Source organism: Lampetra fluviatilis, chromosome 17 (assembly GCF_964198595.1).
Source record: "Lampetra fluviatilis chromosome 17, kcLamFluv1.1, whole genome shotgun sequence".
Taxonomy (NCBI): domain Eukaryota; kingdom Metazoa; phylum Chordata; class Hyperoartia; order Petromyzontiformes; family Petromyzontidae; genus Lampetra; species Lampetra fluviatilis.
In genome coordinates this window covers 2,056,321-2,080,486 of record NC_136291.1, presented here as the reverse complement: position 1 = coordinate 2,080,486, position 24,166 = coordinate 2,056,321, and the positions used below count along the sequence as shown (strand labels likewise).

At 53.4% G+C, this 24,166-nt stretch overlaps 1 protein-coding gene across 1 annotated transcript in view; it reads left to right on the top strand.

Annotated features, from left to right (window-relative positions):
* Window positions 1-24,166, top strand: part of LOC144936818 (A disintegrin and metalloproteinase with thrombospondin motifs 16-like) — a 56,574-nt gene that overhangs the window by 17,079 nt on the left and 15,329 nt on the right. Inside the window, exons 5-16 of the mRNA XM_078863983.1 lie at window positions 493-743; window positions 1,851-1,934; window positions 3,165-3,330; window positions 4,028-4,133; window positions 6,190-6,327; window positions 8,242-8,395; window positions 12,900-12,995; window positions 16,624-16,945; window positions 17,851-17,981; window positions 19,699-19,822; window positions 22,216-22,460; window positions 23,508-23,658. Coding sequence (XP_078720109.1) covers window positions 493-743; window positions 1,851-1,934; window positions 3,165-3,330; window positions 4,028-4,133; window positions 6,190-6,327; window positions 8,242-8,395; window positions 12,900-12,995; window positions 16,624-16,945; window positions 17,851-17,981; window positions 19,699-19,822; window positions 22,216-22,460; window positions 23,508-23,658 — 1,968 coding nt within the window. The remainder of the gene's footprint in view (window positions 1-492; window positions 744-1,850; window positions 1,935-3,164; window positions 3,331-4,027; window positions 4,134-6,189; window positions 6,328-8,241; window positions 8,396-12,899; window positions 12,996-16,623; window positions 16,946-17,850; window positions 17,982-19,698; window positions 19,823-22,215; window positions 22,461-23,507; window positions 23,659-24,166) is intronic.

Sequence of the window (24,166 nt, the reverse complement as noted above, 5' to 3'; positions counted from 1 at the left end):
CACACCCACCCACACACCAACCCACCCACCAACACCCCCACCCACCCACACCCCCACCCACACACCCACACACCAACACACCCACACACCCACCTACAAACCCACCCACACACCGACACGCACGTGCAACACTTACAGATATTTTTTTCTTGAAGACCAATGTTTTTTAGAAAACTGTTTTTTTTTTTTTGGGGGGGGGGGGGTTAGTTTGACCTCCTTTCCCCCGCACCTCCGATTAGCGCGCGGTTGGCTCCTATACGGTGCGAAAGAAGTTCGACGTACAGGACACCCTCATGAGAACATCCACCAAACTCCATCATCCACACCATCGATCACTACCAACGACAGACACATCGCCTCCGACGACTCCCACGCGGCCGCCGATGCGTAAAGCCAAACCCCCACACTTTACCCCCCCCACTCTCCTCCAACTGGACCCCCCCTCCCTCCCACCCCCCCCCCCCTCCCCAAAACCCCTTCTCCTTGGAACAGACGCGCCGAAACCACCTGGCAAGGATGCGTTCATCCACCCGGACGAATTCCCCTTCCTGCCCGCGGGAAAGTCTCCCCACGAATCCCCGGGGCTCGTGTCTCGGGACAGGGGGAGGCGGTCACCCGTGAGCGCACGGCCCAGCCGACGTGGAGAGGCCACGGTTGAGACCCTGGTGGTGGTGGACCCACGTATGGTGGCCAACCACGGGCGCGCGAGCGTGTCCACCTACGTGCTGACCATCCTCAACATCGTGAGTGGGAATACGGAATCTTTCTGTCGGCTGGAGGAGGAGGTGGAGGAATCCGATGAGCTATGAAGCTCTTTGATCACACATGTCCTGTGGGGCTGGGGGGGGGTCAGCAAGTTTCAACAACAAACATATACAAAACAACGATAGCAGTGCAAACTAGAGAGAAGGTAAACCAGTCACTGCAATAAATACATGAATATCATGAGTAAAAACATTTCTACCGATTTGTTAACACCAAGTACAATATTGGCCAAGGCAGCAAAATAACAACACGTGGTGACGATTCCCAGCCCGGAGAGGAGTTGGTGTAGCTATTGGTGGTGGTGGAGGCTATACTCTACTGCTGCTGCTGTTGCTAGACGCGGCTGTCTGTAATGCAGCACTGCTGTGGAGGCAGCCGCGAGGGGGTTGGTGGATCAGCGCACACAGGATGGCTAAATGTTGCGATTGACATCATCGTCCGTCCCTTAGTACGGGGTAGAGCTTTGCCGCTGGGTGCTTTTTTGTCTCCAGATGCTTCGGTTATCCCTCCCCGGTGGCTAGCAGATGTTAACTACCTCGACTGGTATACAGGAGGTCGTGGGTTCAATCCGAGACCCTGACGCCTGCTGCTGTATATTTGGAGTTTGCGTGTCTCTCTCTATCCCCGTGGTCATGTGGATTTTTCTCCGGATCCTCCGGTTTTCCCCCCTCCACATTTAGAAACAACATCACGCGTTTAGAGTATTTGACTGGAGGCTATACATTTCCACGTGATGAAACGCTAACTCGTTGATCAATTTTTCGTGGTCAGATCCCTTCTGTAAAAGGCCTATATAGCTCAGTGGGCATTTTTTAAATAATAAACAGTGCACTGATTGGCTGAATACATTTTTTAAACATCTTAATATTTATAGAATTGCAGATCAGTTGTCGGTAGTGCTGGTAGCAGCTTTCCAGCTCGAGTCTATGAGATTCCTACTCCGCGATTGTGAAAAGCATTTTACATGAATGACCCCCCCCCCAGACCCCCCCCAGACCCCCCCCACCCCCCCGCTTCCCCCAGCCCCCACTTGACCCCCTCCCCCCCCACTCCTCTCTGTTGCTCCATCTGCATATCCTTTGCAGGTGTCTAGCCTCTTCCGGGACGGCACTATAGGAAGCAACATCAACTTGGTGGTGGTGGGACTCGTTCTGCTCGAGGAGGATCAGGTGAGTAACTCGCGGGTCGCAGCTGCGATTCTAGATTTGAAGCTTTCGTGACTGCAAGGATTCATACTCTTTGTTATTTTCGGTAAAGTCACGTAGGTAGAAAATTAAATTAAATAAATGAAAAAACTAAGTGGATGTGCTTTCGCTACGTTGTCCCCACCTGAAGAAGGACGCTTGTGTTGCGCCCGAAACGTCGTGATTTAATTTTCGATTTAAAGCTTTTGTGACTGCAGGGATTCATCTTCGTGGTTCTTTCGGTAAAGTCACGTAGAAGGGAAATAATAAAATAATAAACATAAAACATAATAACATACAATTCTCACGACGTTTCGGCCACAACGCAAGCAGCCGTCCTCAGGTGAAGAACAGGTCTGTCGGAAAGACCACCAAGCTTGGCAGCATACGCAGCATACTCTGCCAAGCTTGGTGGTGGTGGTGTTCATTCGGACGCTGTCTTTCCGACAGCCATGTTCTTCACCTGAGGACTGCTGCTTGCGTTGTGGCCGAAACGTCCTGAGAATTGTATTTTATTAAGTTTTATTTTATTATTTTATTATTTCCCTTCTACGTGACTTTACCGAAAGAACCAAGAAGTCGTGATTTAATGTAGTTGTTTTCATTTATTTTATTTCATTTTTTACCTACGTGACTTTATCGCAGCTGGGAGTCAATCAATCGATCGAGTCTTCATTTCTACGGCACTAGCGCGTGCAAACGATGCCATTCAAAGTGCCGTGCAAGGGTGAAAGAAAACATTGCTAAACGACTAAAATCGTAAGCACAATAAAAGCACTTTCCAGACGAAATACATTCGAGTTATAATAAATTATCGAGAACAGCACCGCTCACAAGCCTAGGGTCGACTCTGTGATCCCTCTCCACCTGGGGTGGTGGGGGGGCTGTAACGAATTGCCACGTTTTGTTAGCGTGTCAAAACCTCACGACTTGGCTGTGTCGGGTGGCGGCGAGTTTACCGACACGACATTTACATTAACGCGATCTAACCCAGCGAAACGAAAACAACCCGTTATTTTTGTAATATTGCTCGGGAAAGCCTACGTGTTAAACAACGACAACAACAGAAAACAACAACAACAAACAAACAGCAGCAGCAACAAACAGCAGCAACAACGTCCGCGTTTTTCCGAGTCTCTCGCGAGAACGAACCGCGTTTGTCCCGAGTGGCCGTGGGCCTGAGGTGGACGCTGCGTGCTCTGTCGACACGGCCAGCCAGGTCTGGTCATCAACCACCACGCCGACCAGACCCTGTCCAGCTTCTGCCAGTGGCAGTCGGGCGTGACGGCGGCCGGGCGCCACGGGGGCCGCCACGACCACGCCGTGCTACTCACCGGCACCGACATCTGCTCGTGGAAGAACGAGCCGTGTGACACCCTGGGTAGGGTGCACTCCTAACCCCCCATCCCCCTGGCCCCCACCCCCAACCCCCGCTCCCCCCATCTACCCCTACGCACACGGAGGGACATAGACTCGCATAAAGCCCCACACACGCACTCACACAGAGGGAACCATAGAGTCACATTGAGAACAAGAGACCCGTAGGCTGACAAATTGACCCATAGACTCGCATAGAGACACACACAGCCATAGAATCACATAGAGAATAGGAGACCCATAGACCGGCAAATAGACCCATAGACTCGTATAAAGTTCCACAGACACACACATAGCCATTTAATCACATAGAGAATAGGAAACCTATAGACCGGCAGTGAGACCCATAGACTCGCATAGAGTACGGACTCCATAGACTCACGCAGTCATAGACTAACATGGAGACCCATACATTCTCGTAGCGACCCATCATAATCCCATAGAATCCCATAGACTCGTAGAGAGTGCCACGGAATCCCATAGAGACCCATAGACTCAAGAGTCATCCATATACTTCAATATAGACCCAGAGACCTATAGACTGGTATATAGACTAATGGACTGCTATAAAACCCCATTGACTTAGAGACCCAAAGAATCGCGTACACAATGATGGCTCTCAAACTTGCCCGCGAGCAGCACTTGCCCCACGAGTGTGTTGAGGCTACACGGGGCATCTCTGTGTTTGGTGCGTGACGCAGGCTACGCTCCCATCAGTGGGATGTGCAGCAAGTTCCGCAGCTGCACGGTGAACGAGGACTCGGGGCTCGGCCTCGCGTTCACCATCGCTCACGAGTCCGGGCACAAGTGAGTGCAGTGGCCACTCCAAGTGGGGTGATCGCCCCCTCCCACTCCAAATGACGTCACGCACCTAGGGGGGTGGGGGTCAGATATTTGTGACGATGTGTGACGATGTGTGACGAGGGGGCGGGGGGGTGGAGAAATGTGACGTCACATCAAAATGCGCAACTTTAAATAAATATCGGCAACACGTTCTACTTAATGATATATACTGTTTTAATACATGTTTTTTCCTACAACATCAAAGTACAGCGCCACATTAAACACGCACTACAATGCCAATAGTTTAAAGCAATTTGAAGCATGTTTTTTTTTTTGGGGGGGGGGGGGCAGAGCTTTGTGACGCCATATTTGAGGGGGGGGTCAGACATTTTGTGATGCCGTGTGACGATGGGGGGGGGGGGGGGCAAAAATCGTCTAAAATCGCGTGACGTCATTTATGGACGGCCCCCAAGGCATTTGCTTGTTTTTCTGCACGCACACCTGGCTTCGTCATCATCATCATCATCACGATCTATGGGCAGCAAGCCCGTAGAAAGTGTCCACTGCAGCTTTTCCACTTTCCTCTCTGTCTTGTCTTGTGCCAATATGGCTCAAGTAGTGGACACGTCTCTCTGGCACCAATCTCGAGTTTGTCGTCGTCATTAGCTCTTCCTCTCTTTCCAGCTACTTAAATATATATTCCGAACAACAACACTTTTAAATGTCCTGTTGTTATCCATCAGTCTCTTCTTGGTTCTTTCGGTAAAGTCACGTAGAATGGAAATAATAAAGTAATAAAAAGAAAACATAATAAAATAAAAGTATATTATTTTATTATGTTAAATTTTTATTATTTTATTATTTCCATTCTACTTGACTTTACCGAAAGAACCAAGAAGATGAATCCCTGCAGACACGAACGCTTTAAATCGAAAGTGTCAGTCTCCTTCTCGTCACTGCCTACATCATCAGATTATTGTACGCACAGTTAAATCCGCCCCCCTTGACGAATGAGAGGCTCCCTCAACGCCCAGGCTTAGCCAGCTCTGCCGCTACTCTTGGCAAGAGATCCTTGGGATGAGCCCGGCTTAGCATCGTTATTGTGACCGCATTCCCTGGGTCCGGATCGTTGTAAGCCAGCAGAGAATGAGGTCAGATAGTGGGGGAAATACAGGGGAAATCGTCAAGAGTGCATTCCTACGCAATTGAGCAGAGGCATTGGTGATAATCTCCCGTTTGTAGCGCTGCTAGTGCCGGTAGTGGTAATTCCCCATTCCTATGGCAGGGGAGGGGGGTGAGTCTCTCCATAAGACAACCAACTGTTGACTTTCTCGTAAAATGGTAGCTTTTTATCGACCTCGTAGGGACGTAGATAAGGATGATTGGCTGAGTCAATCAGTCCAATCAGGATTTGAACTCGCAACGTACCGATTGCTGAGCTACCTGGCTGGTGAATAATAATAATAATCGCCATCACTAAATAAATAAATCAATAAATAAATGAGCTGATTAACACATGTCTTTATTAATGTATCATTATTGTTACGACTACATTTCCTCGCTCTGCTTGCTCCGGTGATGCAGCAAAGGAATGAGGTCAGAGAATGTGGGGAATGAGAGGAAACCTCGTTCGCTCAGGCGACACTGGAAGACTTCTGCAACTCCAACCACTCTTCCGACACCACTGACTTCCGTAACTTCATCGCCATCACCATCATGATCATCATCATCATCATTGTCAACAGCCACGATCATTCAAGGGTTGGTGAATCACCGCACAGGTGTCGCGAAACTCCCCTCCGGCGGTACGCTCGATGAGGTGCCGTACCCTGGCTCACCAGGAGAATGTGATACGACAACGTGTGGACTAATCTCCATCTGTTCCATCTCGCCTTCCGCGGTGCGGTTGAGGAGGAGCCGTACCGTGGCTCACCGATGTCAACTTCCGGAGGCTCCGTGTGCGACTCCACATTGATAATGAGTCAAGTGAAAGTTAGATTAATGTCCCCCTTCTCCTCCCTCGTCTCCCCTCTTCTCCCCGCGTGCTCCTCCATCCTCCTCCTCCTCCTCCGTGGTGGAGTTTCGGGATGGTGCACGACGGAGAGGGAAACCTGTGCAAGAAGTCGGAGGGCAACATCATGGCGCCCACGCTGGCGGGCAACAACGGAGTCTTCTCCTGGTCGCCGTGCAGTCGCAACTCCCTGCAGCGATTCTTGAGGTGTGAGCGACGGTGCAGGGCGCGCAGTGAACACGGACACGTGGAGACATGCAGAGACACGCAGAGACATGCAGAGACACGCGGGGACACGCAGAGACACGCGGAGACACGTGGAGACACGCAGAGACACGTGGAGACATGCAGAGACACGCGGAGACACGCAGAGACACGCAGAGACACGCGGAGACACGTGGAGACATGCAGAGACACGCGGAGACACGTGGAGACACGTCGAGACGCGGCCATGCGGGCGGCGAGTGGCGCGCGGGCACACGGACACGTGGACACATCCTCATCCCCATCATCCACGACTACTACCACCAACTACCACCATAAACTTGATTTGGAGCTTTCGTGACTATAGGAATTATTCTTTGGTTCTTTCGGTAAAGTAACGTATAAAGATAAAATAATAAATTAAATTAAATGTTTCTGGTTCTGTGTTTAATCTCTCTCTCAAATTTAGCATTCTCAGGAAGAACGTAATCATCCAGATAGGGTGTTGACTGTTATGTTATCCGACTCTCTGTTGTATTACATTACATTTCTAAGTATACTAGATTTGTGTTTCTATTTAATTTATACCTGATGATGATTTCTTGTGTTGCAATCGAAACGTCGTATGCTAGTATTTAATTTAATTTATTATTTTATCTTTATACGTGACTTTACCGAAAGAACCAAAGAATAACTACCACCATCCCCTCCCTCCCTGCCTCCACCCCTCGCCCTCCCTGCCTCCACCCCTCGCCCTCCCTGCCTCCACCCCTCGCCCTCCCTGCCTCCACCCCTCGCCCTCCCTGCCTCCACCCCTCGCCCTCCCTGCCTCCACCCCTCGCCCTCCCTGCCTCCACCCCTCGCCCTCCCTGCCTCCACCCCTCGCCCTCCCTGCCTCCACCCCTCGCCCTCCCTGCCTCCACCCCTCGCCCTCCCTGCCTCCACCCCTCGCCCTCCCTGCCTCCACCCCTCGCCCTCCCTGCCTCCACCCCTCGCCCTCCCTGCCTCCACCCCTCGCCCTCCCTGCCTCCACCCCTCGCCCTCCCTGCCTCCACCCCTCGCCCTCCCTGCCTCCACCCCTCGCCCTCCCTGCCTCCACCCCTCGCCCTCCCTGCCTCCACCCCTCGCCCTCCCTGCCTCCACCCCTCGCCCTCCCTGCCTCCACCCCTCGCCCTCCCTGCCTCCCTCCCACCCACCGCCATCATCACCACGACCTTCCTTTATTCCCATGCTCTTGGTTCTTATCCCGACGCCTTCCTCTATCCAACCACGACCATCACCACCACCACTGCTAACGCGTGCCTCTCTCTCCTCCCTCTCGTCCACCTTCTGAAGCGCTCGCTCGTCACCGTGGCGTGCGCGATGACACCACAACCACGTGACTTTTATTTTGTGCTGTGCGTGGTGCTTTCAGCGCCACAGCGCGTCGATTTGTAGCGTTTATTTTCATTTGTTTACTGGTGACTTTGTGTATTTCATATTGAAATTGCCTCCAGTGCTTTTGCTGCTGGCGGCAATAAAAGTAACATTTCGATGTAAAGCTTTCGTGACTGCAGGGATGCATCTTCTTGGTTCTTTCGGTAAAGTCACGTAGAAGGGAAGTAATAAAATAATAAAAATAAAACATGATAAAATAATTCTCACGACGTTTCGGCCACAACGCAAGCAGCCGTCCTCAGGTGAAGACCAGGTCTGTCGAGGACGGCTGCTTGCGTTGTGGCCGAAACGTCGTGAGAATTATTTTATCATGTTTTATTTTTATTATTGTATTACTTCCCTTCTACGTGACTTTACGGAAAGAACCAAGAAGAGGGGGCAATAAAAGTTGTTTTTAAAAGTCAAAAAAATCTCGTCCCAAAACTCTTCTTAGTTCTCATCCCACCCTCTCGACCCCCCTCCCCCTCCCTCTCCCCCCAGCTCGGCGCAGTCGCTGTGCCTGATGGACGCGGCGCGGAGCGTGGGCGAACTCGCGCTGCCCGAACGGCTTCCTGGCGAGCGCTACGACGCCGACACGCAGTGCAAGTGGCAGTTCGGCGACAGGGCCAAGCTCTGCACCTTCGACTTCAAAAAGGTCGGCGCGCGCCTCTTCCCACGCGGGGGGTGTGGGGAGGGGGACAGGGAAGGGGGGGGGTCACGCGCGAGGTGAGGCACGCGTGGCTCGGTCTGTGACGCCATCGCCATTGCCGAAAAGTCTTTTCCCATTTAGCGCTGTTTATTTGTTTTTTACGTTTTATTTAAACGTGTCTCCCCCTCCCTCCCCCCGACTACGTTTCGGGCATTAACCCCTTGACCAGTACGCGGGATTCCGGTTTTCTCTCGGGGTGAATAACCTCCCGAACCACACCGCAACTCTTTACGAGCCAGTTCCCGTGACCCTCGCGATCCACGTGATCCGGACGGACGCACGCTGTGAACGTCCCCTCCACCACCACCACCACCCTTAGCTAGAAAGCGCGGACGCCGATCGCACAAACAACCCCGCACTTTGTGTACGCAGACTTAATCCATCCTGGCGCTCGATTCCACATGGGAAAAGCTTAATGTACTAAGGACACATGTTCTAGTATACTCTAGACTGGGCTTGCAGTGCAAAGCCTACACCGCCCCCCCGCTCAACCCCCACCCCTGGCCCTCGCCCCCCACCCCCCCCGGCTCCCCAATCAAATCCATTAGCGATGTTTTTATCAACTTGCTTCAGGCTCTCAGTGAGATGCTCTTAGTGTTGGGTTAGACCCGGCCAGAGAATGACGCTGATCCCTAGGGTAGCACTGTAGTGGAGGCTGCTCTTTCTCTCTTTAGCTCTCTCGCTCTCGCTTTTCCTTTGCTCGACCTCTTTCTCGGTCTCACTCTCTCTCAGTTTCTCTCTCCCGCTCTCTCTTCCTTGCTCGCACCCCTCTCTCGCTCTCTCTCTCTCTCTCCGTTATCTCTCGCGCGCTCTCTCGCGCGCTCTCTCTCTCTCTCTCTGGTCGGAGTTAAGTCATCTGCGATTCTTCTGGGAGTTGATTCTCTTTGGGAAAATATTTAGATTCAATTAAAGGCGCGCACAGCAGCGATGAGAGGAGAACTTACCAATGTGCCTAAGGAAGTTTCCCTCTCTGTGTGTGTGTTTAACGACTTGTGTACATAAATCCGTTATGGCATATGGCTGAGAAGCCATGATATCGGCAATACAGAATGCTGCTAAGTGGGCCTCAAGATCGACACAAGCCACACCGTCTCACGGACGGCAAGTTTCACTGAATAATAATACTACAACAACATTACAAAGCACCCCTTGAACGAGCGTTCTCAGTGGTGCTATGCGTGGCAAGGCGGACATAGTTTAGCATCGACCAAGGCACGAAGAAGTGAGAAAGGGGTTTGAAAATAACTACAGAAAAATAGAGAGAAAAATAAATTTTAAACAGAGAGGTTGTTCGTCGAGATTTGAAGATTTGTAAAGTGTCTGGGAATTCCCCTGACCTCGAATGGGGCAACGAGTTACAGAGTTTTGGTGGCCGCAATTGCAAAGGAAACGATCATCCCCAAGGGTGAAGCCTCGACCGTGGTGACAGTGAGCAGTGCACAATCTGAAGATCTCGATGACCTTGATGAAATATTCGTGGCTGAAGGAGATCATGAATCTACGGAGCAAGCAGCAAGTCCATTCACGGCCTTGAATAGCAGCAACAGAATCTTAAAATCAATGCGGGTACGTACAGGGAGCCAGTGAAGGGGCAGGTGCACAGGTGTTGTGATGTGATCCTTTAAAGTTTGTGTTCCAGTTAGCACCCTGGCGAACGCATTTTGGCGTCATCTGGTCCAACATCAGTGGAGACTAGGCTCTAAGAAAAGCCGTCTCGGGTGTGGACCAATCAATTTCAAGGACAGTGCATATCATTATCAGAGTTGTCTCTTTTTGTTTGCATTTTGACTTCTTGTGTTGTGGTTATTGCAAACATGATCCCTCGTATAAAGGTGTCAGTTTTGGTGCCAGATAAAAGGGTAAAAACCTATTACTAGGACTCCAGCGTGTTTACGATCTTGCTCGTGGTTCCAAGAGGCAGGGCAATTGCAGTAGTTAATGCGGGAGAAAACAAATGCGTGGTTCAGTCTTTCTTTCAATATCTGAACACAACTGTTTTATTGCCTGCAGAAAAGATCAAACCTATCCTTATATTTTATAGTGGCAAGGGAGGTCCCATGCTGTAGCTGATCACCCGAGTTATCAATGTCTTTGGGCTGTACGCCTTTTGGCGTCCTCTGGTCTAACACTGTTTGAGATTAGGCTCTAAAGAAAGCTGTCTCTGGTGTGGACCAATCAGTTTCAGAGACAATGCAACATGTACTACCAGATCATGTTTTTTTGCATGCTCACCACAAGTATATGTGGTTAATGTAAGACATGATTCATTGCAAAATGTTTTATTGGCAGAAAGGGTGAAACCCATTCTTACCGTCTTTCGGTGTCTGCAGTATTAAGGATGTGACGCAGCCGGGATATGATCCTCAAGTGGAAAAACGAGGTTATCAGGGCTCTGTTGACATGGCACTGAAAGGATAACGTTCGATTTAGAAGGATATCAAGGCTGTTGACCTCGTGTGTTTGATAGACGTTCCAACCATCAATAACCAAGTCAAGACAGATTGATTTGGATATCTAGTGGGGTGTACCGATGAAAATAAGCTGTGCTTTATTATCATTCTTTTAAGGACGTTTTGAGACATCCATGTTTTGACATGAGACATTGGCTGCGCTCGTAATGAAACTGGAGCTATGCCATCCAACCCCAACTGTAGGTAGATCCGAGCGTCAACTGTGTAACAATGATAGCCGGAGCCCTTGGTGCCGTCATAAGGCTCCAAGTGGGGCAAATGAAGATATGAGAATCTGTATTTATCCTGGAGAAATCCGATGAGCTATGAAGCTCTACATTTTTTTTTACAGATGTCCAATAGGGGCGACTGAGCGAGTTGCAACAAACAATACACGCACAAAAAACCGATAGGAGTGCAAAGTAGAGAGAAGGAAAGCAAGCCACTGAAACTAATAAAATATAACTATTTAATTCTCGATTTGAAGCTTTCGTGACTGCAAGGATTCATACTCTTAGTTTTTTTCGGTAAAGTCACGTAGGTAAAAAATGTAATACATAATAAATAATCGAAATAAAAATATAAATAAAATAATAAATCAATAATAAATCACACAGTGATTATACCGGGTCATCAGCGTATAAAACGAATATAACGCGAATGATCCACACACATTCACACGCAAAACAAAGATCCCCGTATAGCCTAAATAGAGTGTTGGGGCAAGTGCTGTTAGCGAGTAGCACCTATGAAGGCCGGCACGGTACACGAGGGGGTGGGTGGCCAGCAGCACGCCCGGCAGCCTTTGTCTTCCCAGTGACGATGATTTTGCACACCACACCAGGTACTGATTTGAGGCTGTGTCGGCCTAAGGTAGGCCCAGGATCAGTTCAGATAATCGTCACTGGTGTTGGCCGTGACACAGTTAGACAATCGTTCACACACTAACACAACAAGAACCACCTTTAACCAAGAAGTGGCGGTGACGTCACCACGACGCCTGTGCCAGGCCAGGTGCGCTTTGTGGCCACGTGAAGTGTCGAAGACTCGCTGCTGGCAGGAGGTCACCAAACAAACCCCGGTGCCATGGGTTGATTGACTGAGATAACTGGCAGATGCACCAACTGCACTCCCCATTATGCTCGCTCGCTCACACACGAACGCGCACACACCACACGTGGTCTCGTCACCACTAAAGTTGCTGATAAACGAGGAACAAAAACAAAACCGCGCAATGAAAATCTACGCGAGAACGCTCACTGGGGGGTTATCGCCAAGTGGGAGATGGAGCGATGAAATCATGGCACACGCGCGCCCGCTCGCACGCACGCGCTCGCCCCAGACGAAGTGCAGCTGCGCTGCAGCGAAAACGGTCAAAGGTCAAGGATTTCCGCATCGGCTATCAATGACAGTCCACAGCCACGCACCGGGTTCTATGACTCAGCAGCGTGTGGCTTTCTTGGATAAACAGCAATAATAATAATCAAATGTACTTTTCTTTCGCATCATCCGTGCGCATTGCATCCCACAATGCCTGTACATTCATAAAAAAATGGGGATCAATTCTGCCTCCCTAGCGATGTTTACTACACGCCGTAATTATTATTATTATTATTCATTATTATTAATTAATAATACTAATATTTGGACTGGAATAGGGCGGATGACGTCGCGGATTGGCTGTGTCTCGGGTGACGCGAAAACAGCGATCAGATGGCGCCACCACGAGATAATTCCACCGTTTCCCTGACCCAGGCGGTCGGCAATCTGCAACTGTGGAGCCGCATGCGCTGGCTCTTTAAGGACGGCTGCTTCGTGATGCTCTTTAGCCGACTCTATTCCTAACTCTACCCCGATGTCATTCCTGTTGCTAACCCTACTCTATTCCTATGCGTAACCGTATTCAATTCATGGCCCTAACCCGACTCTATTCGTCATGCGCAACCCCTATTCAACGGCTTGTTCCTAACCCTTCCGTCGATCCTGCACTCTCCCCACAGGACATCTGCAAGGCCCTCTGGTGTCACAAGAGTGGCCGGCGCTGTGAGACCAAGTTCATGCCAGCGGCCGAAGGCACCTCGTGTGGGATCAACAAGGTACGGGGAGGGCAGGGCACCACTCGCGTACACAAACTCACCCCGTGTGGATGTTGACCTTCTTTCGCACCGTGCGTAGCCAACCGCGCTAATCTGGTGTGCGAATGAAGAGCAACAAGCTAAACATAAAAGGCAGCTCTAAATAAATGAGTTCGTTCGTATGGATTCTTTTAAGGTGGATAGCTCCCAGTGGGCTTCCTGATTTCGGAAGGGAGAGCGTTCCAGACGGCCGTAGAAGCGCATCTTGAAGCGTGCGCTGCAGTGACAATCTTTGTTTGATGGCCAGCCTCGAGCCGATGCTGCTGCTGCTGCGAGGGAGCTCCATGCCTTCCCCCCACATAGCTGGTTCATCCTGAGCATCATCCGTCACGATCTTTTCACCGCTGGATGAAGGCCCTAGCCAAGCCGTCGCTATCTCGTGCGCAGGAGCCGAGTCAATCGCTCCATCTCCGCGGCGGGCGGACTCTCTCTCTTTCTCTCTGTCTCTCTCTGTGTGTCTCTCTCTGTGTATCTCTGTGTGTGTCTCTCTCTCTCTCTCTGTCTCTCTTTCTCTCTCGGGCACGTTCTCTCCTTTGGCTGCCACTCCGTCGTTAGCCTCGCCCGCCGGCCGTCCGTCGTCCCGGTGCCGCGTCCTGCCCGATGGTGCTGCCTCCTCTTAGAGGCGGCCGCTGCGTTGGCTCTAAACGTGAGCAAGTTTATCCGATCCACGCGCTCCTCTTCCCTTCTCTCTGTTGCTCCTCCGGGCGCACGGCCTCTCCGTCTCTGCCTTGCGCACTTTTAAGCTCACGCTTCGCTTGTCGTCGGGGTCACGGCTCGCTCAGGGTCACGGCTCGCTCAGGGTCACGGCTCGCTCGGGGTCGTGGCTCGCTCGGGGTCACGGCTGGCTCGGGGTCACGGCTCGCTCAGGGTCACGGCTCGCTCGGGGTCGTGGCTCGCTCGGGGTCACGGCTCGCTCGGGGTCACGGCTCGCTCAGGGTCACGGCTCGCTCGGGGTCGTGGCTCGCTCGGGGTCACGGCTGGCTCGGGGTCACGGCTCGCTCAGGGTCACGGCTCGCTCGGGGTCGTGGCTCGCTCGGGGTCACGGCTGGCTCGGGGTCACGGCTCGCTCAGGGTCACGGCTCGCTCGGGGTCACGGCTCGCTCGGGGTCGTGGCTAGCTGCGTGCATTTATGGAAACGATGGCACGCGTACCTACCGCTTTGGGGGAGGGGAGAATCCTGGGGTTCTGTGCACGGGATTCTGCAGCGCCTCTCTGATTGAAGCTGCAGACCATTGCCTGGCCGGATTTTCCAAAAGAGCCATCCAATCCCTGCGTGGTTTACTTTTGCAGCGAAGCACGCGAGCTTACTGTGCAGTTTTGAAACGGACGCACGCACCCACCCACACGACGCACGCGGCTACACTCGACCAAAAGCAAAAAACAACCAACCCAAAACCAAACCTTATAATGGATACCACATTGAAAATGAATTGTACGACTTGCCGCAAAAATAACAATAATAATAATCAATATATACGGATATTATGTCGAACCGAGAGTTGAGATTCACACGAATGGCTAGGAGGAGAGTCAACTGGCTCCTGACTTATTGATGTTATAATATATATAATGATATTAAGAACTTGTTTATTTATAATGGAGAGCCACGCTGAGGCAAAAAGAGGGTTGCGAATAATATTTAAGTTGAAACGTGGCGTCGCACGCTACCCCCCTCGCTCTCGTAGAGAGAGAACAGGGTGCCAACATTTGCCCGAGCTCTGCCGTCCTCTATATCGTAAGATATTTGCAGAAAATAACGACGAGTCTTTATTTATACACGTGTGGGAGGAGGAAACAGGAGTGCACGCAAGTAAAAAAAAATATCCCACACCTTGCGCGAGGGGGAAACACTCTATCCCCCGTGCACACGATTAGTCCACGCTCCCTTGTACCGCCTTCTCCTGGCGAGACAGGGGTACGGTGCTTCCTCGACGCCAACCCACGGGAAAGAAGATTCAGACGACATCTGTGTGCGGTGATCCACTAACCTGCTGCTGCCTCCTCCACAACGGTTCTGGATTAGAGGTGGCAGCAGCATCAGCAGCGTAGCCGCCACCGCCACCACCACCGCCACCACCACCGGCGATGCGTCTGGTGACATCACCGTCACCCGATGCAGTTGAAAGTCGCAGCCATGCAGGACGTCGCACGCGCAAGATTAATGCGGCCAATTCCAGGAGGGGCTGCCTTGCGTATGTGTTAAGTGACATTGGCTGGGTTACGAAGGATCGCGCATCTGCGTGTGCGATGTGTAATGCGGTATAACAATAATACAAAACACTACTAATGACCTGGGGGGCGGGGGGGGGGGTTGGAGGAGGGGGGGGTCTCAATTAGTCCTGCATTAAGATGTTTGGCCAGTGCCGTTACTCAGAGTGCGGCTTCGTGTGGGAGGCGAAAAGCAAAGCACTCGGAGTGGGGAGGGCTCATGCCTATCTCCGCACAGAAGGATTCAAGAATCTACTACTCAGGCACCAACGTTACCGACGACGTTCAGCAACATGCACGGGCGTCTCATCTCCCTAACCCTACCAAAGACCCCCCGTATAGCCTTAACAGACTGTTGGGGCAAGTGCTGTAAGCGACGAGCAGCACGGATCAATGCACAGAAGGGGGTTGGTGGCCAGCACCACGCCCGGCCGACTTTGTCCCAAGCGGCGATGTACACACACCACACAGCAGGTACTCATTTGAGGCTGAGTCGACGCAGGGGAGGACCGCGAGCCGTTCAGATGCTGCCCGTCACCGGTAGTTGGCCGCGAGCGGTAACGGAACTCAGCTCGACGGGTTCGCAGCGCAGCGCGCTAACCACTTGCACCACCGCTCCCCAGTGGCGTTGTGACGGCATCGTCGGCACAGGTGATGCGGCAGTCGGTCAGGTGGGGGCCCCCCCAACATTTGATTTGTCTCGCACGATCGCACCCCGAGGATATTTAAATATCGCGGCTCCTCTTGCCCTAAGGGGCCGTCCATAAATGACGTCACTCGATTTGGGACGATTTTTGACCCCCCCCCCTCGTCACACGACGTCACAAAAAGTCAGACCCCCCCCTCAAATATGATGTCACAAAGCTCTGTCCCCCCTCCGAAACCATATTTCCATTTTGAAAATAAAACATGCTTCAAATCGCTGTAAACTATTGTCATTGTAGTGCGTATTTAATGCGGCGCTGCACTCTGATGTTGTAGGAGTGTTGTTATGACAATTAGTGTTGTTATAACAATTATATATGTATTTAAAGTTGCGCATTTTCATGTGACGTCACATTTCTCAACCCCCCCCCCCCTCGTCACACATCGTCACCCTAGGTGCGTAACGTCATTTATGGACGGCCCCTAATCACATCGCCGTGCTCACGGTTTCGAACGTTTGGGCGCTGTAGGGGGGAGGGGCGCTCCGTTTTAAATAAGGTGCCAGCTACCAAACAACTGCCCAAGCTCCGCGTTCCTCTAGATACCAAGATGTTTACAGCCAATTAATAATCCCTGTCATCTGCGAACGAAAGAGGCTTCGCAGCTCGTCGGATTCCATCCTCCAACACGAATGACGATTCCCCACAATTCTCACCCCCCCCCCTGCCCCCCCCAGTGGTGCCGACGCGGCCAATGCCTGCGGCACGGCGACGAGGGCAGCCGCCCCATCGACGGCCACTGGTCGCCGTGGTCGCCCTGGTCGGCGTGCTCGCGCACGTGTGGCGGCGGCGTGAGCTCGCGGGAGCGCGAGTGCGGCGCCCCGCGGCCCCAGCTGGGCGGTCGCTACTGCCCGGGCACGGGCCGCACCTTCCGACTGTGCGAGGCGCGCGCGTGCGCCCCCGACGCCGTCGACTTCCGATCGCTGCAGTGCGCCGAGTACAACTCGCGGCCCTTCCGCGGCCTCCTCTACGACTGGAAGCCGTACACGCGCGTCGAAGGCAAGCGCGGGGGGGGGGGGGGGAGAAACGCCGAGAGAGAGCACGGGGGGAGGGAGGTGGTGGTGGTGGTTGTTGAAGGAAGAGGGGAGATGCACCGTGGAGGTTGTGGTGGGAGGAGGATGGAGGAGGTGGTGGTGGGAGGGGGAGGATCATGGAGGAGGTGGTGGTGGTGGGAGGATGATGGAGGAAGAGGTGGTGGTGGTGGTGGTGGTGGGAGGGGGAGGATCATGGGGGAGTAGGTGGTGGTGGGAGGAGGATGGGGGATGGATGGAGGAAGAGCACGGAAGAGGAGGAAGAGGAAGAATACAACGGAGAAGAATGGTGGTGGGAGGAGAGGGAGGAGAGGGGGGAGGAGTGAAGAAGAGGAGATTGAGTGGTAGTCGTAGTAGTAGTTAGTCCAGGTGGTGTCAGGAGGAGGAGATAGACGGAGACGGGAAGGGGTCGTGGTAGTAGGTGTGATAGTAGTGGCAGAAAGGGAGGTATGGATAGTAGCGTCAGCATCAACATCATCATCCGTAGCAACAGTAGCATCACCAATTGCATCAGCACCCCGCATCATAATCTGTAGCCACAGGGGCATCAGGAGCTTCATCATCATCTGTAGCAACAGTAGCATCATCATCTGGAGCATCAGGAGCACCATCATCATCCGTAGTAACAGTAGCATCATTATCTGCAGCATTAGGAGCATCATCATCATCATCATCCGTAGCAACAGTAGCATCATCATCTGCAGCGTCAGGAGCATCATCATCATCATCTGCAGCATCAGGAGCACCATTATCATCATCCGTAGTTACGGTAATGTCCCCCCCACCCCTGCCCCCCCCCCCCCCGTGCTGCCCCGTGCACCTGACCTCCCGTGACCCCGCCCCTGCCCCCCGCCACGACCTCTGCGCGCACAGAGCAGGACATCTGCCGCCTCTACTGCCTGGCCGACAAGTTCAACTTCTTCTTCGCGATGGCGGGCAAGGTGAAGGATGGCACGCGGTGCCACCAGGACCGCCGTGACGTGTGCATCGAGGGCGTGTGCGAGGTACGGTGGCCAGGAGATGTCAACTCCCTCGCCTGGTATACAGGAGGGTATCATGGGTTCGATCCCCAACCCTTGACGATGCCTGTTTGTTTGGAGTGTGTGTGTGTCTCTCTCTCTATCTCTCCGTGGTCACGTGGATTTTGTCTCCGGGTCCTCTGGTTGTTCCCCCCCACATTTAGAATCAACATCAAGCGTTTAGAGAATTTGGAATTTTGGATAATGATGATAAGCCACTTCGTTGAGCTATCATTTGTGGCCAGGTCGCTTCTGAAAGCGGGCTGTACAACTCTGGTCAAATAAAAAAAAAGGTTTAGTTTTTAATCGTTTTCAGTATTTACAGTTTATTTTTAAGCCGTCGGGACGGCGCTAAGCAGTATTACAAAATAATCTGCAATGTACACAAAAGACAAAGATCCCCTGTATAGCCTTTACAGACTGTTGGGGCAAGTGCTGTTAGCGAGCACCTGTGAAGGCCGCACCAACACACTGCCACACACACACACCCACACACACCCCCTCCCACACACCAACACACCCACAAACACCCACCCACACACACCCACCCCCACACACCCCCACACACCCACACACCCCCCCACACACACACCCACCCCCACACCCCACCCACACACCCCCACACACCCACACACCCCCCCACACACACACCCACCCCCACACCCCCCCACCACTCAAGTCCAGAAGAAACTCCCTGACTCGGGCCGTGTAACGGACGGCAACGACGGCGCTTGCCCCCCCCCCTCGCCCCGCCCCCCGCCCCGCCCCTTGCCATCTGGCCGACGTTAACGGGACTCTGCGTCTGCGGCGTCGTCGCTGCTGCTGCTGCTGCCGCTGCTGCTACTGCCGCTGCTGCTGCTGCTGCTACTGCTGCTGCTGCCGCTGCTGCCGCTGCTGCCGCTGCTGCTGCCGCTGCTGCCGCTGCTGCCGCCGCTGCCGCTGCCGCTGCCGCTGCTGCTGCTACCGCTGCTGCCGCTGCCGCTGCTGCCGCTGCCGCTGCTGCCGCTGCCGCTGCTGCCGCCGCTGCCGCTGCTGCCGCCGCTGCCGCTGCTGCCGCTGCCGCTGCTGCCGCTGCCGCTGCTGCCGCTGCCGCTGCCGCCGCTGCCGCTGCCGCCGCCGCCGCTGCCGCCGCCGCCGCTGCCGCCGCCGCCGCTGCCGCCGCCGCCGCTGCTGCCGCTGCTGCTGCCGCTGCTGCCGCCGCTGCTGCCGCTGCTGCTGCTGCTACTGCTGCTGCTGCGTGAGGTTCTGTTTGCGATTACGGCCACGGAGGCGTCGTGGCTTTGAGGCGCTCCGATTTGTAATTTGGGGTCGCGGGGGGGGGGCGAGAGGGTGAAAGTTCAGGGCCCCGTGCGGCTCAAGGCCCCCCCCCCCCCCCGAGCTTTAATGGAAGCAAGATGGGGGGGTGGGTGGGGGGGAGACGAACGCGATTTGTCAGCTCGCTTTCAAATCCCACTGAAGTTAAATTCCAGCAGACACGAACACTCGAATTAGTCTCCCTCATCCGCCTCTCTGTCTGCGTCTCTGTCTCTCTCTCTCCTCACTCCATCTCTGTCTTGTGCCTGCATCTCTCTCATCTCAGGAAATGGATTGGACACTTTTGTGGCTTTCCTGGTTAAATAAGTCATCATTATCTCATGCTGTGACCCCTTCTCATGCTGTGACCCCTGTGACCCCCACCGCCCCCTCCCCCCCCCCCCCCAAGGCTGTGGGCTGTGACAACGTGCTGGGCTCGGGCGCTCTGGAGGACTCGTGCGGCGTCTGCCGCGGGAACAACGCGAGCTGCCAGTTCGTGCGCGGCGTGTTCACGAGCCAGCAGCCCGGCCACGGTGAGCGACGCACACACGTGCACGCGCATGCACGCACGTGCACGTGTACGCACGGACAACATCAACAACAACAACCGACATTCGCCACTAAGTGGCGGTGACCTCACCACGGCGCTCATGCCAGGCCATGTGCACGTTGAGGCCACGTGAAGTGTCGAACTCCCGCTGGCAGAAGGTCACGGGGCAGAACCAGGTGCCACGGGTCGACTGACTGAGATGACTGGCAGATGCACCAGCTGGGTCCCCTGCGCACACACGCAAAGACAAATATCCCCCGTGTAGCCTTAACAGACCGTAGGGGCAAGTGCTGTTAGCGAGCACCTATAAAGGCCGGCACGGCACACGAGGGGGTGGGTGGCCAACACCACGCCTGGCCGCCTTTGTCTCCCCAGTGGCGATGTTTACACACTGCACCAGGTACTCATTTGAGGCTGAGTCGACCTAGGGGAGGCCCATTACCGGTTCAAATAATCGTCACTGGTGTTGGCCAAGAACGAGAATCGAACTCGGGTCTCTAGGTTCAAAGCGCAGTACACTAACCTTTAATTCTAGATTTGAAGTTTTCGTGACTGCAAGGATTCATACTCTGTTTTTTTCGGTAAAGTCACGTAGGTAAAAAATTTGAATAAATTAAATCACGACGTTTCGGGCACAACACAAGCTTCCATCTTCAGGTGGGGACAACTTAGCGAAAGCACAACCGCTTAAGTGGCACCAGCACACTTAAGGACGCTTGTGTTGCGCCCTAAACATCGTGATTTAATTTATTTTAATTTTTTACCTACGTGACTTTACCGAAAAAAACAAAGAGTATAGTACACTAACCGCTACACGCACGCGCACACACACGTGCACACGCATGTGCCAAGATGCACACAAAAAACAAAGATCTCCCGTATAGCCTTTAACATACTTTTGGGGCAAGTACTCCTAAAGGCTGGTCGGACCGCCTTTGTCCCCCGAGTGCTGATGTCTCCACGCCGTGACAAGCGCTCATTTGAAGCTGAATCGACCCAGCGGAAGCCGAAGACCGGCTCAGATATTCGTCACCGATGTGAGCGGGAATCGAATTGGGGTCACCCCCGGTTCACAGTGCAGTGCGCTCACCACTACACCACCGCTTCACACACTCACACACACTCACACACACTCACACATGCGCGCGCTCAGCACGAGCTCGTAGGAACGGACGCGTGCAAGAATGCGTTCATGCGTGCATGAGAGCATGGACGCATGAACGCACGACTGCATGGACGCGTGTGTGCATGCGTTCATGCGTGCGTGCGTGAACGAACGCGCGGATGGATGTTCTCACGCATGCACGCGTGAACACAAGCAATGGCAAAGATCTCCCGTATAGCCTCACATATGTTGTGGGGCAAGCGTTGTTAGCGAGTGGCACCTATGAAGGCCGGCACGGCACACGAAGGGGGTGGGTGGTCAGCACCACGCCCGGCCGCCTTTGTCTCCCCAGTGGCGATGTTTGAACACCGCACCAGGTACTCATTTTGAGGCTGAGTCGACCTAGGGGAGCCCTGGGACCGGGGCTCCGGACCCGGGTTACCGGGTTTATAGCGCAGCGCGCTAACTGCTACACCACCGCTCCACAGCAGGTAATCATTTGAGGCAGACACGCACGCACATGTTGAGGCGTCGCTCCTTCCGAAACTCGGTGAGCATGGCGATGATGATTCTTCTTGAATATTTGTGTTTGTGCTTCTTGTGCTGCTGCCATTCCTCAATTTGTTGATTCAATTTTAGATTTTGCTTGGTAGTAGTAGTAGTAGGTTTGAAGCTTTCGTGACTGCAGGAATCCATTCTCTTTGGTTCTTTCGGTAATGTCACGTAGGCAGAAAAGTAATAAAATAAACAAACCAAAATTAATATATCACGCTGGTCGAGCAGTTACACTGCTGGATTATTTTTTCCGCCTGAGGACGACCACTTGTGTTGCGATCGAAACGTCGTGATATATAATTTTTTGTTTTCTTTATTTTAATATTTTTCTACCTACGTGAATTTACCGAAAGAACCAAAGAGTATAGTAGCAGTAGGGTTTGTTTATTTGCTTCGTCGCGGCTGTATATTGGATTGGGACCTTATATTTAGAGTTAATGCACAGCGCTATGGGGTGCTATTTGCACGCATGATGCTCTATTCACCGTCAAGTATAATGCGCATTCAATTCGGCCGGGTGGCTTGGTGGTCGAGTGAGCGTCTCACTTCCTGGGTTACAACGAGCGCCAGGGATCGGGCTCGAACTCACGATCCCTCGTGCGGTACCAGACGAGGCAGTCGACATCTCGACGACGCGAAACGCGGTGAACTCGGCATTAACCTTACAGCCCTTACCCCACGGTCACTCCTCCCTCCGCCTGCTGGCGACCCCGCAGGCTACCGCGTGGTGGTAATGATCCCGGCCGGCGCCCGGAGCATCCACGTGTCGGAGGTGAACATCTCGGGCTGCTACCTCGCGGCTCGGGACGCGCGCGGCCGCTACCACCTGACGGGCGGCCACACCGTGGACTGGCCCGGGCGATACGAGTTCGCCGGAGCGGCCTTCAGCTACAAGCGGCCCTACAACAACGGCGAAAGCCTCAGCAGCGCGGGCCCCACCAACGAGACGCTCGTCATAGAGGTGCGGGGGGTGGGGGTAGTGAGCGAGTGAGTGCGCGAGTGAGTGAGAGAGCAGAAGAGTGAGCGTGTTAGCAGGTTAGTGAGCGAGTTAATGAGTGAGCAGCATTGTAGGTGAATGAGTGAGTATGTTAGTGAGTGAGAGAGTGAGCAGGTTAGGGGGCAAGTGAGCATGTTAGTGGGTGAATGTGCGCGCAAGCTAGTGAGTGAGTGAATGAGTGAGCAGCATAGGGAGCGAGTGAGCAGGGTAGTAAGTGAATGAGTGAGTAGGTTAGTGAGTCAATGAGTGAGCAGGTTACTGAATGAGCGAGGGAGTAAGTACTGAGCAGGTGAGTGAGCGAGTGAATGAGTGAGCAGGGTGGTGAGTGAGAGAGTGAGTGAAACAGGTAAGAGAGCGAGCAAAGTAAGCAACGATCACGTTAGTGAGTGCATGTGTGAGCAGGTTAGTGAGTGCATGTGTGAGCAGGTTAGTGAGTGCATGTGTGAGCAGGTTAGTGAGTGCATGTGTGAGCAGGTTAGTGAGTGCATGTGTGAGCAGGTTAGTGAGTGCATGTGTGAGCAGGTTAGTGAGTGCATGTGTGAGCAGGTTAGTGAGTGCATGTGTGAGCAGGTTAGTGAGTGCATGTGTGAGCAGGTTAGTGAGTGCATGTGTGAGCAGGTTAGTGAGTGCATGTGTGAGCAGGTTAGTGAGTGCATGTGTGAGCAGGTTAGTGAGTGCATGTGTGAGCAGGTTAGTGAGTGCATGTGTGAGCAGGTTAGTGAGTGCATGTGTGAGCATGTTACTGAGTTAGCGGGGGAGCGAGCACTGAGCATGGTAGTGAGTAAGTGAGTGAACAGGCAAGTGAGCGAGTGAGTGCGCGAGTGAACGAGCGAGTGAGTCATCTTGAGAGAGAGAGGGCGAGTCACGGACACACGCCATCGACGCCTGCTAGCAACTAGCGACGGTCGCCACTCATCCGCACCATGGAGCGAGTCACCCCCCCCCACTCGCCATCAATCGTCTGGCGTGACTGTGTGAGATCGTCTTTCTGCTCCGGCGGTGTCATCGCAGTTGCTGATGTTTGGCAAGAACCCCGGCATCTCGTGGGAGTACACGGTGCCACGTGGTGGCGGGTCGGACCGTACGAAGGTGGCGGCCGCGCCGCGACACTCCTACAGCTGGGTGGTCGTGCGATCCACGTGCAACGCCACGTGCGGCCGGGGTGAGGCGCGCAGACGCACGCACGGAGACACACACACACGGGAAGACACACACATGGAGAGAGACACACGGGGAGATACACACACGGGCAGAGACACACACGTACACAGGGATACACACACACGGGGAGACACACGGGGAGACACACACATGGAGAGAGACACAGGGAGAGACACACACACGGGGAGACACACACACGGGAAGATACACACACACAGGGAGACACACGGGGAGACACACACATGGAGAGAGACACATGGAGAGACACACACACAGGGAGACACACACACGGGGAGATACACACGGGCAGAGACACACACACGCGGAGACACACACATCGAGAAAGACACAGACGGGGAGATACACACATACAGGGAGACACACGAGGAGACACACACATGGGCAGAGACACACATACATGGGGAGACACACACGGGCAGAGACACACACATACACAGGAATACACACACACACAGGGAGACACATACACGGAGACACACACACGCAAA